The sequence below is a fragment of the Fundulus heteroclitus genome, unplaced genomic scaffold (assembly GCF_011125445.2).
Source record: "Fundulus heteroclitus isolate FHET01 unplaced genomic scaffold, MU-UCD_Fhet_4.1 scaffold_42, whole genome shotgun sequence".
Lineage (NCBI taxonomy): Eukaryota > Metazoa > Chordata > Actinopteri > Cyprinodontiformes > Fundulidae > Fundulus > Fundulus heteroclitus.
In genome coordinates, this window is record NW_023396835.1 from 2,167,081 (window position 1) to 2,184,125 (window position 17,045).

General features: G+C 44.4%; 2 protein-coding genes and 2 long non-coding RNA genes across 4 annotated transcripts in view; all 4 read right to left on the reverse strand.

Annotated features, from left to right (window-relative positions):
• LOC118560306 (trichohyalin-like) overlaps window positions 1-17,045 on the reverse strand; it is a 190,389-nt gene that overhangs the window by 162,526 nt on the left and 10,818 nt on the right. The window lies entirely within an intron of this gene.
• Window positions 425-860, reverse strand: LOC118560347. Its single transcript, XR_004929264.1, has 2 exons — window positions 755-860; window positions 425-665 (listed from the first exon to the last, which is right to left on the reverse strand). It is a non-coding gene; the product is annotated as an uncharacterized LOC118560347 (long non-coding RNA).
• Window positions 3,950-5,723, reverse strand: LOC118560350. Its single transcript, XR_004929270.1, has 7 exons — window positions 5,631-5,723; window positions 5,312-5,544; window positions 4,961-5,203; window positions 4,592-4,747; window positions 4,456-4,500; window positions 4,105-4,293; window positions 3,950-4,027 (listed from the first exon to the last, which is right to left on the reverse strand). It is a non-coding gene; the product is annotated as an uncharacterized LOC118560350 (long non-coding RNA).
• LOC118560344 overlaps window positions 16,251-17,045 on the reverse strand; it is a 10,271-nt gene continuing 9,476 nt past the window's right edge. Inside the window, exon 2 of the mRNA XM_036131305.1 lies at window positions 16,251-17,043. Within this exon, the coding sequence (XP_035987198.1) occupies window positions 16,361-17,043 (683 nt within the window). The 3' untranslated portion in view covers window positions 16,251-16,360. The remainder of the gene's footprint in view (window positions 17,044-17,045) is intronic.

Consider the following 17,045-nt stretch of genomic DNA (forward strand, 5'->3'; position numbering starts at 1 on the left):
CTATTTTTTGTCACTTACTTTTCTTTATGTTTGTAAGCATTTTGTTTTGAAGGGTTTAGCATCGTTTTCAGGCACAAACATCCGGTCATGAGAGGTTTTGGTTTACATTTCCAGTAAATCTCAGCTGAAATATTGTGGGAAGTTTCTGCTTTCCTGATGAGCTCTGCAGGAAATATTTATTTCTTTGCTCCCATCAAAACTAATCAGTTTTAATCCGTTTAAAGCTCAACAGACGCTGATTTAGATGCTGCAACGGCGACATCTGGTGGACGCTTTGCATAATTACACCTAAAAAGAATTCAGCCGTTTAGAAAAAAACAACACAACCACAAAATATATTTTAGAATGAAATAAATAGTTTTTTATAAGACAAAACACATGTTTGCTGGTTTTCTGCTCAGTCTTCAGGACAGAACAACACTCCCGTCCCGTCTGGAAGAACAGAACCTGCTGAGGGCTCTGGGGCCCGTCCCGTCGGCGGTTCTAAGCCAAGGGCCCGGCGGCGGGCTCGGGGATGTTGGTGGCGTGCATGTCCCGCGTCATGTTGGACTTCTCTTTGAGTTTGGCCTGCAGCAGCGTGTGCTGGACCACGCCTATCCTCACGTCCATCTGGACCATCTCCTGCTTCAGCTTGGTGAGGCTCTGTTTGATTTTCACCAGCGGGGCTGGAGAGGAGAGATGGGAACACAGACAGAGGAGGGATGTCAGACACGCTGGGGGCAAAAACAAGGACTCCTCTAGAAGTCTGCTTCACCTCCATCACACATGCTGCTGCCCTTGTCCTCCATCTCCTGCTTCACCTTCTCCAGCTCCTCGCTGATCTGAAACAAATAGAAGAATTGGTGTCAATGTTTGCTGGAGCTGCAGCAGAGAAGATGATGATGATGATGATGATGTGTTGGCTGATTTATTTATATAGCACAATTCAGTACAAAGACAATGCAAAGTAACCTGACAACAGCCAGATGCATGTCTCGCTCCGCCTAGCTCCACTCACATACATCTGGGAGATCCCCCGTTGAAAGTGATTTCTCCAACCAATTTTATGGTCTGGCCAATCAGGACGCAGGGCTGGCATTTCATAGATGTGACGTAGTGGAGACGTGACCATGACGTGAGACTGTTTTGATAGCAATGGCGGCTCGACGAGGAAGCAAGCGTTAGCATTAATGCTGCTATTTCTTCCGTGTTGTCCAATCTACCTAATATTGTTTCATTAAAAGAACATCAGAGAACGCCTCTGAAGGCTTTTGTTGGTGGAAACGATGTTTTCGCCCTTCTCCCGACCGGATTTGGCAAGTTTTGTTTTCCGGGGCGCGCCCGCTGCAGACGCGGACGCGCCCCGGAGCGGGTAGCGCGAACCATGTTAGGAGGCCTTTAGTCCTCAACGCGGTCGGCCCGGGATCAACTCCGACCCGCGGCGCTTTGCCGCCTGTCTTTCCCCTCTTCCTGTCAGCTCACTGTCAATAAAACGTGTGCCACTAGAGCCGCAAACACATACAACACATTTTTCCTGCGTCGCTCTCATCAGCGTCAAGGGTTAGCTTCGGTGTGAGTGGTTGAAATAGCACGTCGATAAAGATGACAGACAAGTGGCTTATCCAATCATATGCAAGGAGTTTTGATAAGGCCCAGCCTTCAGTAAAGGCAATTCCTGTGGCGGCGTCCCAGATGTATGTGAGTGGAGCTAGGCGGAGCGAGACATGCATCTGGCTGTTGTCAGGTTAAATGCAAAGTGCTTTACATGATTAAAATATAGCGAAATTAAAGAGAATAAAAGCAAGTAGGAATAAAATGTAGATAGAAATAGGACAAAAAAGTGGTGATTCAGGTAACTAGAACAGTTGGAAGTTTGGTTTCTGCTCTCTCGTTTAAGGTTAGTCCAGCCAGACTCTCTGAAAGACTCTGAACTTTGTTGTGGGTTGCTGAAGACCTGCTAACCTGACTGAACGCCCTGGAGAAACTCCGATTTGTGTCCTGTCTTCCCTGAAGAGTTATGGGGCGTGCTAGCTGAGAAGCGCTGAGCATTTCCAGCCACCTAGTGATTATGGACTCTCGCTCCGGGCCGTCAGCCCCTGCCGTCACCTACACCTCTGACCCTCTGCAATCGTGATCCTCCGGTCTTCATCACCCACCATCCAGCTAACCTCTTAAAATAAAGACTCTTAAACTTTTAGTCCCGTGTGTGCGTCCTGAGTACATCAGTAAACAAACATGACACTGCTAAGTTCAATTCAATTTTATTTATATAGTGCCAATTCATGAAATATGCCATCTCAAGGTACTTTACAAAGTCAAGTTCAATCATATTATACAGATTGGGTCAGATTATACAGATTGGTCAAAAATGTCCTATAAGGAAACCAGTTGATTGCTTCAAAGTCCCGACAAGCAGCATTCACTCCTGAGGAACCGTAGAGCCACAGGGAGAGTCGTCTGCATTGTACATGGCTTTGCAGCAATCCCTCATACTGAGCAAGCATGAAGCGACAGTGGGAAGAAAAACTCCCCATTAACGGGAAGTTTGCATCCTTATGCGTGGCGGTCTTGCAGAACCTACACCACTGTTTCAGCTCATTGCGCTCGCTCGAGGTTGAAGGACAATCCAGGGCTCTGTACCCTCTCTGGCCACAGTTGTAACAGGTGAGTTTTATGCTCCAATTGTCTCTTCCTTTAACTTTCATCACACAATCTTCAGCTGAGCCAGCAACACACAACTTCTCTGTGCTCTCATAGCTTCTCAGCTTCATTTTAAATTGGGCAAAACTTAACTCTTTATCACTCTGTGTAACATAAACAGAGAATGGTTTGAACTCATCAGGCATGTCTTTTAATATCATTGCCGTCAGCAGGCCATCACTTAAACTTCTCCTGCATTACGCAGCGCTGTAATTGCAGATTCTGCTCGGATAATGTAGTCAGTCACGTTCTCATTGACACCTTTCTGAAGAGACGTCAGCTCCGTATACAAACTAATCACTCATGGCTTACCCGAACCAGCATAGCGATCTCTGAGGATCTTTAGGGCTTTTCTGCCATCATCCGCAGCATCTCTCACCACAAGGGAAAGACTCTTATCGTCCAATGCTTGAATTAATTCTGCATATGCCTCTTCAATTTTAGTGGCGTCTTCTTCCACGTCATCGGGTTCACCCTTCAGTAATATGGTACTCTTCAGCTCAAGCAGACGTAAGTGGGCCAAAAACTTTGTTTCCCACAACTCATACTTGTTTTTATCTCCGTCAAAGCATAATCGGTTCCATCGGCTTCCAGACTCCTTCCTGGGCCCATAACCTGTTGACGCTGCCATCAGTAAAGGGCTGGAAATGCCGGGTCGTGACGAAGGAAAAACAACATAGCTCTCTGTTTCATTTGGCCTGAGTGCAGTGCTCACCAGAGCAGCCTGTGGCCCTTTATTAGCAGATTGCGCCCACCTGTGTAAATCTCCGCCCATAACAGGAAGTAGACAAGAACATCAAAAATAATATTCAACAAAATCGTAGAAATAACAGGTTTGGTCGTACAGTGTGTGGTTTCCGGTCAGACAGCTAGCACACCACACATGAACAGATTTCACTCAGGATCATCAGATCATCTTTGTTCCAGGTCCAGCAGGTTTCTGAGCACTTTTTCCCAAACGGGCAATCAGCTTGATTAATGGACAACATCCTCCTCCCCTCACCTGGTCTGAGCATCACAGACTTTTCTTGGATGTCATCTACATATAATTTCCATTATTTGTTATTTTGTAACTTTAAAAAACATATATAATTCAACTTTGCATATTTTTCTGCAGGTTCTTCTGCTATTTGACTTTCTTGAAAACTTTATTTTATTATTTCAGAAAGCTGGGTAATCATCCATCGACCCAGCCATCTTCTTGACCAGCTAATGTCATGTTCCTTATAGAATGAAAGTTTCACTCAGGTAATAATCATGGAAACCAAAGGAAAGTTTAAAAGGTTTATTGGTGAATCTGCAAAGTTTGATGATTCTTCTTGCTATGGATCAAGAACCCAGGACGGCACTAAGGGGAAAGGTAATGGGTTACTATCTGAAAGTGAAATGTGTGAAGGTTGAGAATGTGTGGAGATGGTTTCTTACTGGTGCAGACAAGATGACTTTATCCACACTGGTTGAGTTAGGCAGGAGATTGGTGGAGATGACAAGTGTCTTTGGTCTTTCTTGTCAAGGTGTGAGTTGTGGCTCTGTGAAATGTTGGAGGGTTCACCAGGAGGTGAGGGAACGATGATTTAAAGAAGAGCCATTGTTCCAGGAGGTCAGCCAGAAAATCTGAGTGGAGATTTTTAAGGAGAGTTCAATAAACAGAATCCAGGAATGAGAAACAGTATGCTGGATTGACAAAGAAAACAGATTTCTGTTAAGAAGAGACAGCAAAGGCAAATGTCAGAACTCCAGGAACATTATTCTCAAAGAACAAGAGAGCTGGATTACCACTTGTAGGAGGTGAACAGTCTGTAGTCTTCCTCAGGAGACCTGCTGGTCGTTAAAGGGAGAAGTAAGTGGGTTAATATCTGAAACTGAAATGGGTTCAGAATGTGTTGTAAAATGTGTGGAGAAGGTTTCTTACTGGTGCAGGCAAGGTGACTATGGTGAATCTCTGAAGGATGGACAGGCAGGTGTGCCAGGAGGGCGGTTCTTAAGAAGAGTTGTCAAAACAGATGGAGGGACTGAGGAACAATACGCTGGAATCCAGCATCTGAGTACTGACAGACAAAACAGATTTCTGTTAAGGAGAGACAGCAAAGGTAAGTGTGAGAACTCCAGGAATATTAGATATAAAGAAGAAGATAATCTGATTACCACTTGTATGAGGTGAACAACTAGGCGTCTGCCTCAAGAAAAAAGCGCCTCTTTAAAAGGAAAGGTAAGTGGATTACTAACTTAAACTGGAATGGATTGAGAATGTGTTGTAAAAGGAAAGGAGACACATTCTTACTGGTGCAGATGTGCTGAGTATATCCACACAGGTTGAGCTAGGAAGGAGCTTTGTCATTGGTGGAGTTAGTCATTGTCTTCTTTTGTCCTTCTTTTCCAGGTTGGAGTTGTTGATCAGTGAATTGTTGAAGGGTGGACAAGCAGGTGAGCCAGGAGGACTGCTGGAGGAGCAGTGTGGTGGTTCTTAAGGAGCGTTATTAAGACAGATGTAGGGACTTAGGAACACTTTGCTGGAGTCCATTATCTGAGCAATGAAAAATAAATCAGATTTTGTTTAAGGAGAGATGGCAAAAGTAATTCTAAGACTTCAGAAATGTTTCATACACAGAAAAAGATGGAAATGGTTTCTTACCGGTGCATAGAAGGCAAGGATATCCAGATTGGTGGAGTTAATAATGTCTCCTTTGGTGCTTCTTTTCCTTGTTGGAGTTGTTGATCAGTGAAACATTGAAGGGTGGACAGGCAGGTCGGTGAGTGATGAGTTACAGAGGAGTTCTTGTGCCAGGAGAGCCACCAGAGGAGCGGCTTGAAGATTCTGATGGAAAGGTCTTCAAACGGATGCAGGGAACGAGAAACAGTGGACCTCTTTAAAAGGAGAAGTAGGTGGATTAAAAACTGAAACTGGATTGGATTGAGAATGTGTTTTAAAAGGAGAGGAGACAATTTCTTACTGGTGTAGATGAGGTGAGTAGTTCCACACAGGTTGAGCTAGGCAGGAGATTGGTGGAGGGAGTGATTGTCTTCTATTGTCCTTCTGATCCTGGTTGTGGATTGGTGAATCTTGAAGGGGGCACTGACAGTTGATTAAGTTTGCATTTTAGAGGAGCACTTGTACTAGGGGGGTGGCCAGAGGAACAATTTGGGGATTTTTGAGAAGTGTCGGTGTTTAAAGCCCTTTTGTGTCATGAAGTGCATCCGGCATAGAATCTGTCAAGTCTGTATGATAGTGGTACTGACATGTTGTACTACTTTAAAGAATCCTTCAAACTAAAAGGATTTTATGAGCTGTGGGTAATATCCAGTAGTCATTTGGTCCGGGGCTAGGTTACACCCTGGAGATTTCACCAGTCTGCCACAGAGGTAATCAGCTTTTTTATGTATCATAAGCATGATGTTTTCAATGTCCTGAGGCAGAAAGGTTTTAACAACCTGTTTCTCTCCATACATTAAAGATGGTCAAAGGACAGATAACATATAAAGTTCTGACCAATAGCAGAGGTTGAAGTTAGTTTTAAAGAAAAATGATAATCACGTAATAAACCAACAGAGCTGGGAATCTTGACCAAAACAAATAAAAGTGAAGAAGCCTCAGACCAGCCTTGCAGCTGACTGTCACAAGGTCACCCTCCCTGCATATCCAAATACTAGAACCAGAGGGCAGAAAACAGAACTACAGCTAACTCCTAAAAGCTCAGCTTGTTGATTGGCATGCTGGGGCATGTAGGAGGTAGGAACTGGGGCCAAGGTTGTCTGTCAGACTTTGGTCATAATGTCAATGTTTTAAATAATTTTTAAAAATGGTTTGTATGAGATTTTCTCATAGAACATTTTAAAAGTGACACTGCACGTTTAAAATCTGCACAGGAGAGAGGTGATGTCTTAACAATTTTAAATAACCGGCCCATTCTTGCAAACAGTGTTGATGGTCAGAGGGGATGCCCACCCTGATGCTCCTGCCCACCTGCCTCACCCGGAGAGCCAGGCCGCTGCTGCTTTGACCTTTTCCTGTGTGGCTCTGGTTCCTTCTTCCGAATGGGCACAGAGGCGATGCTTCTTTGTGGCTGTGTCCTCTCTTTGCTCCCAGCAGCTTGCAGCTGTGCCGGGCTTTGTTTTGCTTCTGCCACCTGGATCACAGCCACGGGGGGAATCTGCTTGTGCTTTCTCACCAGCAAGTTTCTGGAGGTCTATATGGTATCATTGATGGCAGCAAGGGTGAGCTAATGCTTGGCACAGTGTTCTTTACAACTTGTGTGCTGCAGCTCACCCATTAAGAATCCACTCTGGTAAGAAGGACCTCCCCTGCTGGTAAGTACGGGAATTGCAAGGAACCAGGCTTCGCCCACTGGTCTACGGCAGCACTGCACTCTTAGACCAGGTGCCTCACCGACTCAGGCGCGCCACAACCAGGTCGGGAGTACTTAGATATAGCTGACATGTCCTGGGAGTGCATGACGGTCCTGACCGGCAGAATCCCATGAGCCATCCTCCATGATATGTCATGAAGTCACTTTTGAAGAATAGGATCGTTTATAAATTGCCAAGTAATTGTGGACTCTCCAAATGAGTATGTGCAAACTGGAGTCACTTTCCCCCCACTAATGTACTGAAATAGACAAGCACCTCAAACATGCAGGTAATAGTCAGCTTTTAGATTGGACTCCTTTAAAATAACCTGTTCAAATCCAAATTGTAAATTGAATCACTGGATTTAGAACATATAAAGTTGTGACCACTAACAATGGTTATCTCTCTCTTTATGCCATCAGCAGCTAATCATAAGCTTTTTGTGTTTTGGCCGTGTTTTCCTTTAGTAATCTTAGAAAGATGGGTTATCATCCATCCAATGCCTACATCAGTTTGGTCTTAGGGAGTCTAGGGAGGCTGGAGGCAATATCACACATTGACTGGGTGAGAGATGGAGTACATCCTAAAGGTTCATGAGTCCAGCAGAGAGTGAATCAGTTTGCAGAAATTTAGCAAGGGTAGGGTGAGTAATTCATGCACAGAGGCGTCAATCCTCAATGCAGGTGTCCTTATCCTTGAGTCCTCATGGACAGAGAACTTTGCTGCACGTCTCTCTGCCTCATTTCCTTTCAGACCACATAAAAAACAGCAAGGCCTCAAACAAAGTAGGGTTTTACTTTGAATTGATTCCCAAAACGCTTTGTGCTTTACCTGAAAACTAACTTCAACCTCTTCAATCAAGGACAACAGTGGTGCAGGAGCTAGTTTACCGTTTAACCAGTGGGTTATTGTGTCCTTGGGCAAGACACTTCTCCTGCTTTTTCTGCAGTTGGTGGTCAGAGGGCCCGATGGCACCAGTTGTTTTATCTGGAATCTTTGCTTCTGTTAGTCTTTTCCAGGACAGCTGTGGCAACAATGTAGCTTACCAGCACCATTGTGTGAATGGCTGAATGAACTGGTGAATGACTGAATGTACTGTAAGGCGCTTAGGGGTTTTTAAACTTGATAAAGCGCTATACAAGTTCACACCAGCTAGCATTTACTACAAATCTTCAAGGAGCCCTTGCAACACATGGGCACATGCAGGTTGCCAGTAATGGCAGTTTAATTTAATCACAGCTACACCCACTGACCAAAACCCGAATCAACAAGTCAGCACCCAGTAGAAATGGTCCAGTTTGGTTTATTTCTGCTCCACAGACAGACCACCGCCAGGTGTCAGAATGAATCATGCAGGAAGCTGCTAAGTCTAGATCAGCCCCCAAAGGGCATGAGTGATGACAATATGAGTGAGGTGGTGGTGTTACAGGTAGTTACCGGTGTGTCCAGTAGTCAGTTGGAACAGTGAGCGAAGGTCAGCAGACACAGAGAACGACTCGTAGACGCATCAGATAGCACCATCAGCAGGTGATGGAGTTTGATGGGGTTGTATTGCTGGTGTGTATGGAGCAGGTTGTAGAGATCCATTAACCTGGCTTATGAGGCATACAGATGTCACAGTGACCAATGATGGTACCAGAGATCTGGATACCCCACATGCCAGGCAATGGCACCAAACACCCTCCACACCTCACTGACTGGCATGTGGGGAGATCAGATGTTTGGAGCCAACAGTGGGCCACAGTAACACCTGTACACGCCACATGCCAGACAGTGGCACAAAACACCCACCCAGGCTCATCGGCTCTGTCTCAATTCAGGGGCTGTATCCTTCGAAGGAGGAATTTATAGGCTGATTAAGTCACAGCCCAGCGATGAAGGCTGTCCCAATTCTAAAAACCCTTCAAAGACTCTTTCATTGTGGTTGACAAATGTGTCCTTTTCCTCGATTTGTACTGTGGGGCCGATGTATCCTTCATTGCTAATCCTATTTTATGATTCACTGTAGGTTGAAGAGAATTTTTTAACCGGAAAAAGCAGTGGTGAATAAAGTTTAATATATTACGTTTTTTATCGCATAAAAGTAAATTTTTAAAAGTTTTTAGGCGAGAAGTTGGCTTTCTAAAACCGGAATATGTGCCCGGTTAGTTGGCACATCGCTTGAATTACAAAAACAGAGTGATCGGACTGCAGCCAGATCCTGTTGTCAGCTTACAGCCACTGGGCAGCCGAGGCTCACCACGCCGAGAGAGAAGAGCTTTCTACCGACACACTGCTTTCAGACATGTGCTGGCTTTACGCTAGGAGGAATAAGATATCTAATCTTATCTATCTTCATTACAAGATATCTAATGTCAATGTTTGATTTATTCATTATTGTTCGCTATAAGTAAACCGATTTAAGCCTTGCTCCGAAAGTTATAAGGTTCGGGCTTGGCTTGGAAAATGTTTTAATAATGTCGAAAAATGGTATTTGTCATCAATTAATTTTGTTTAATGGTATATTTCAATATAAAATTAAGCGACGAAGGCTATCCAAATTCTCAAATCCTTCAAAGACTCCTTCTAATGCGGTCGACAAACGTGTCCTTCTTTTGTAGAATTTAAACGATGGGTCCGGTGTGTCCTTCACTGCTAATCCTATCCTATAATTCATTGTAGGTTGTAGAGAACGTTTTATCCAGAAACAGCAATGGTGACGGGGACTGAAAAGCAGTGAATAAAGTTGACTATATTACGTTTTTTATGGCATAAAAGTAAATTTTTTAAAGTTTTTAGGCGAGAAGTTAGCTTTCTAAAACCGGAATATGTGCCCGGATAGTTGGCACATCGCTTGAATTAAAAAAACGGCGTGATCGGACCGCAGCCAGATCCTGTTGTCAGCTTACAGCCACTGGGCAGCCGAGGCTCACCACGCCGAGAGAGAAGAGCTTTCTACCGACACACTGCTTTCAGACATGTGCTAGCTTTACACTATAAGGAATAAGATATCTAATCTTATCTATCTTCATTACAAGATATATAATGTCAATGTTCGGTTTATTCATTATTATTTGCTACAATAAACTGATTTAAACCTTCCTCCCAAAGTTATAGGGTTAGTGCTTAGCTTGGAATTAATTAATTTTTATTAATTTATTATTATTGATTTGGAAAAAGGGTATTTGTCATCAATTAGTTTTGTTTTGTGGTATATTTTAATATGAAATTAAACATTTGGCTGATTAATAAATTAGGATATTATAACAGTTGATGAAACAACATTTTAAATAAAAGATTTTTGGCCATAATGAATATATAAATGGGAAAGTAAAAAATATGTGCAGTTATGTACAGTGGAGACAACAGGATTAACGTTTTGCTCCAATCTTCTCTTCTGGCGGCTCATGAAGGACCCAGCCCAAGCAGACCAGGTCCTTTGAAGGATGCAGCCCCTGAATTCAGACAGAGCCATTGTCAGGTCTCTTTGGCCTCCAGATATCTGGTTCTGACATTGGTAACCATTACAACTATACTCCCTACATGCCAGGAAATAGCATAAACAACCCACCCAGTTTCATTGCCTGGCCTGTGGGATGTACTCAGATCTGGAGCCAACACTGTGCCACAATAACACCTGTATACCCCATATGCCAGGCAACAGCATCACACGCCCACCCAGGCTATATATATATATATATATATATATATATATATATATATATATATATATATATATATATATATACTGTATTTATATGTAATTATAGATCTAAAATAAAGTGATAAAACAACAGCACAACACACCCATCCATTCTGAATCCCTAGCATATGGGCATAAAACTATCATGGTGGCCAATGGAGGAACCAGACATTTAGATACCCCACATGCTACTAAACACAACAACACAAACTACTAACCCTGGCTCATTGTCTGGCATGTGGGGCCTGCAGATGTATGGTTCCAGCATTAGTAACCATGACAGCTGTAAGCAACACATGACAGGCAACAGCACAAAACGCTCAACTAGGGGCATTACCTAGCATGTGGGGTATACAGATATCATGGTAGTAAATGGATGAACCGGACATCTGTATTTCCCACATGACCTGCAGAGGCACTAAATACCAACCCATTCTCATTGCCTGGCCTATGGGTTGTACTCATGTCTGGAGCCAACACTGAGGCACAATAACATCTGTACACCCCATATGCCAGGCCACAGCATGACACGCCCACCCAGGCTCAAACATTGTAACACAATAACACACATACCAAGCAACAGCGAAAACATTCACCCAGGCTCATTGTCTGACACGTGGAGCATTTAGCTGTGTGGTTCCAGTATTAGTGACCATGACAACTGTAAGCCCCACATGCAAGACAGCACAAAACACCCATCCAGGCTCAATCCTTAGCATGTGGGCATAAAAATATGATGGTGGCCAACGGAGGAACCAGACATTTAGATGCCCCACATGCTTTGAAACACAGCAACACAAAGTACCAAACCTGACCAACACTCATCATCTGGCATGTGGGGCCTGCAGATGTATGGTTCCAGCATTAGTAACCATGACAGCTGTAAGCACCACATGCCAGGCAATAACACAAAAAGCTCAACTAGGGGCATTACCTAGCATGTGGGGAATACAGATATCATGGTTGTAAATGGAGGAACCAGACATCTGTATTTCCCACATGACCTGCAGAGGCACTAAATACCAACCCATTCTCATTGCCTGGCATGTAGGGTTTGAAGTTCTTATTCTAAAATTAGTTCCCATGACAGCTAAAAACCCCACTGACCAAGCAATTGTCAGAAATGCCCCTACAAGGCTATTGCCTGTTATATAAGGTTTAAAGACGTCTGATTCCAATATTAATGTCATGTTTTGTTGGTGTTTATATTTTGATTTTCTTTGTCTTCGTTTGATAATTATTTAATGTTAGGTCTAGCCTTATCTGGTTCTGTTCTTTCTTCATTATTGTATGCAAGGTGTTGCCATATATGTGCCTTTATTACGCTATGTATTGTGTAGTGTATTCCTTTAGTTCATTCTTTTGTGTTCTTTTGTAATCCTTTGACATGTATGTTGTTTCTTACTAGATCCTCGTTTGACATTTTCCTCAGGATTTCTTGTTCAGCTCCATTCAGGTTTATTTACCCTTTTCCGTCCTCTTCTCCATTCTCTTACTTTGTCTCAGCCACTTAACACATCCCCTGATTGTTCTGCATTTTCTCTCCTTCAGCTGCAGCTCATCTATCCTTATCAGTCCTTCTGTTTTGCCTGTCATGTCTCCTCTCTTCCTCAGAGTATACTTACCGCTTTCTTTTGCACTCCAAGTGATCCTCCTGTAAATATGCCTGTTTCCTTGTTTCTGTCCAGTCCTTTGTAAAAGCTCTGTTCTCCTTCTGCCAGATTGGAAGTTTATGTATTTTTACAATTTTCATCAAAACCACTTCAACACAACGCTCCTCCCAAGTACCTGTCAGCAAGTTGGTCCAGCTTTTCCTCCTCTCACCACGACACAGGAATCAAGTCAGAACTTGGATTAAGCAGACAGAAGCTTCAAGAAGTCCAACATCAGTATGGATATTGATGAGCAGCTCCTCAAAGGTCTTAGTTCACTATTTGAGATTAGATGTGGCTATTCATTCTGAGTTGTCTGGGTGAATGGATATCTTTCCTTCCTGCTGCCAAGAATCTGTCCAGTGCTTCTCTACCTGCTGCCTAGGGTCTGTCTAATGCCTCTGCTTTCATGGGTCCAGTTGACGCCTGCCACTGCTTCATCCTCGCGCCACAAACACCATTGACACCATAAGACATTCATGATGAGGAGGATCAAATGGTCTGGAACTTTCCTTTCTGACCGTCCATATCAGCAGAGCTGTCCATGCCCTGCCAAGTTCTCTGCTTTGATCAGACCCATTGATCTACTGCATGAGAGTCCAAGACTGCGTGCCGCTTCATAGTGTCAACTCATCGTCACCCCAGACTCCACTCCTCAGTGCTCCAGAGTCCATTCAGAGTCCAGTCATGATCTTCATCTTTACCGTCTACCTTCATGGCTCAGTCATCATCATCATCTTCCTTGCCATGTTCTTCGTCTTCTTTGCCATCTATACTCCTTGCTCAGTCACGGTCATTGCCTTCCACAGTCCCAACTCTGCCATCTTTGTTACCTTCTAAACTCACGGTCATTCCATGTTCATCACTGCCATCCATATATCTGGACCTTTCATCACCATCAGCATTCCCAATCTTCAACTTCACACCAGCGTTCTTTTCCTGATCTAAGTTCTTCAAGGGGTAACCGCTTTGTTTTACTGATTAAAAGTTCTCCGACGAGGGTGTCCAGTTGGGACCACCTCATGTCTAGCGCTCTAGCGAGGGGACTACTGGTTTTCTCCTCTCTCTCCAGGGCTCCATGGAGGAATCTACCAGCTTTCAGGCCATGCTCCATGGCATTGTGGAGGTATCTACAGTCTTCCACCCCACTCTCCATGGCTTCATTGAGGGATCCACCAGCTTCCACGCTGCTATCCAGGGCTGCATCAAGGGATCTCCAGGTCTTCCCGTTGCCCTCCAGAGCTCCACCACGGTGTCCTGTCTGGGGTTCAATCCTCCATAGCCCAGTGTCACATTCCAGTTTCTGGGCCCAGGTTCTAGCCCCCTGACCTTTTTGCTAAGTTGCTCTTTGTTGTTCTGTTCTAGTCCTCCTTCCAAGGTCCCCTCCAATGGCCCAGATTTTATTAGTTTTGTTTTTATAGACTCACTAAGGGCACCTATAATTTGATCTTTTGCCGGGCATACACTGTATCCAGGGCTGCATCAAGGGATCTCCAGGTCTTCCCGTTGCCCTCCAGAGCTCCACCACGGTGTCCTGTCTGGGGTTCAATCCTCCATAGCCCAGTGTCACATTCCAGTTTCTGGGCCCAGGTTCTAGCCCCCTGACCTTTTTGCTAAGTTGCTCTTTGTTGTTCTGTTCTAGTCCTCCTTCCAAGGTCCCCTCCAATGGCCCAGATTTTATTAGTTTTGTTTTTATAGACTCACTAAGGGCACCTATGATTTCATCTTTTGCCGGGCATACACTGTACGATATATTCAATCGTGGTACTCATATACAGCTCAAACTGTATGACGAAACAGCAGGCTTTAAAAGTTCACAGCTCTCCATCTCTGTTCTTACACTGTGTGGCCCGACACTCGGATGCGACCTAAATGCTCACACAGTGCGTTCAAAAACCACACGTCAGACTCAGCCCCGTAGAGAGATGGCGCTGCTTGGACTGGTCTACCGGGAAGCCAAATGTCAGCAGTAGAAGAAGAAAAAGGCAGAGGTGTGGAAGCTCACTGTTAAATATGAGGCTTACCAGAACAAAACGCGCTGCCTTTGTAATTCTACAAGTTACTCCTCGGTAGTTTGACTCCATGTCACACGTACCGCGGTCATGCTTCTCCCGCTCCAATGCTTTCGTTTGAGAATAGGAAGAAGAATATACCTGTTTGCACGTGCGTAGTGCGCGAGGTCGGGGGAAATCGGCTCGAAGACGGTCGTAACTCCGCTTCAACAGCAGGACGCGATCACGATCACTCACAATCACTCACAATCACTCACGAGGGCCGACTGAATTTCAAACATGTTTGATTTTCAACTGACCTTCCTATTCCTGATCGGTAGTTCAATTCAATTTAATTCAATTTATTTATATACCGCCAATTCATGAAACATGTCATCTCAAGGCACTTTACAAAGTCAAGTTCAGTCATATTATACAGATTGGGTCAGGTTATACAGATTGGTCGAACAATTTCCTATATAAGGGAACCAATTGATTCCATCAAAATCCCAACGTGGGAAGAAAACTCCCCATTAACGGGAAGGAAAACCTCCAGCAGAACCAGGCTCAGTATGAACGGTCATCTGCCTCGACCGACTGGGGGTTACAGAAGACAGAGCAGAAACACAGCAAGAGAGACAAACAAGCACAGAAGAACACATTAATCCAGTAATCTGTTATATATTAAATGGTAATAGCTGTCCAAAGCTGTCTTCCCTGGATAATGTCTTAGATAACAGAACGCCAGACCAGATGTACCTACTATGAAGAAAAAAAAGAGAGAGAACAAAAAGCAGAAATGACGACAAGCAATGCATAATTGAAGAACAGTAGAACTCAATAGAGTGAGAAAAATAGACCCTGATGTCCTCCAGCAGCCTAAGCCCATAGAAGAACAACCCCATAGGTAGGTCAGGGCAACATAAGCCACTCTAGTTATAAGCTTTGTCAAAAAGGAAAGTTTTAAGATTAGTCTTAAAAGTAGACAGGGTGTCTGCCTCACGGACAAAAACTGGGAGTTGGTTCCACAGGAGAGGAGCCTGATAGAGAGATGTTGAGAGGCTAATTGCCCCTTGGTAGCCCTTGTATACTAAACTACGCAGGACGCACGATCAAGCTGAAACTCGGCCCGATCAAAAGAATTCTCGTACGACTGAAGAATCAGCCAGAAAAGCCGCAAAAACTCGTACAGTGTATGCCCCGGCTTGAGGTGGTGGTGGGGGTAAAGTCATGATTCACTGGTGTGTATGTTTTAGTTTTTCCCTTACCTTTTCCTACGTTAAACATGACAATTGGTAACCATGACGATTTTACACCGCATATTTCAGGCAAGGCCACAAAACGACCTTCTAGGCACAATGGCAGCATGTGAGGAAATACAGATGTCTGGTTCCAGCATGGGTCAGCTGCAACATCTGTATATCCCACATGCTCACCAATGGTAACAAATAAACTCTCACACAGCCTAAATACGCAGCATGTGGGGCTTACAGATGTCTGGTTCCAGCATTGTTCACCAAGACATTGGTATGCTCCATCAGCTAGGCTAGTGGATCTCTACAAGCCATCCTCACACAAACCACAACACAAACTCCATCCAACTCCATCAAGTGCTGGTGATTGCTGTCTGACGAGCCTGCGAGACAGACTCTGTGTTCACTGACCTTCACCTGCTGCTCGGACTGACTGCCCGAACGCTCCGGTAGCTGCCTGTGACACCACTGCTTCACTCACCATGCCCACCACTCATGCTCTCCCTTTTGGTGGGCCCTTTATGACGTAGCGGCTTTCTCTGAAAGTCAACCATTTCTGACACCATCATCCATCTGTCTGCCTGTGGATTAAATAATGTCCCATTCAGACCATGTCTACTGGGTGCCGACTTGGTGAAGATTTGTGGAAATGTTTGGTCAGTGAATGTAGCTGTGTTGATTATTTCCAGACTTCTGGCTGGAAACCTGCTGTGTAGATTTTAGCAGGTAGTGTTCTAACCGGATGACTCCAGGTTGCCCTCAGGCCTTTTTAAAGGGCTTGCAGAGGGCTTTGCCGACAGAGGAGAAGAACCTTTTCAGGATGGGTTCCTTGGCTGTCTTCAGGATTTTCTCTTTGCAAACAGCAAGTACAGCCTCCTCTACATTTGAGTCCTTATGGCCCAGTATTGAAAGAAGGTTTGTGTGTGAGCAGCCAGTCTTTTTACAAGAGGCTCTCAAGATGTCAGCGCTGAGCTTATTCAGGCTACTTTGGTTCTTCTTAAATTCTCCTCCCTCCACCTCAGCACAGAGTTTCTCAGACAGCCTCTTGGTGATTTCTTGAAACTTTGTGTATTTGCACCTCATCTTTGATTTAGTAACAGCCTGTATAACCAGTGCATGAACCAGCAGGCTGATGAATGACTGCTGCTCCTCCTTCTCTGAGCCTGAATCCATGGGCAGCGGCTCATCAACCTGTGTGGTAGCCTCTGGTGCCGGCTTAACTTCTCTTTCCTTTCCATTCATTACTTGATGAATCTGCTCCTCTGACACAGATTTTTGAACCTCTGTAACATCCGTCTCCTGCTTTCTCAGTTCCTCTTTAACAGCCAGTAACTCTGGTGAAACTCTCTTGTATCGTCCCTCACTGTATTTTTGAAGGAACCTTTGGATCCTGACTCCAACTCCTCTGTTCTGCTGTTTTGCTGTAGCTGTAGCAACTCTATCT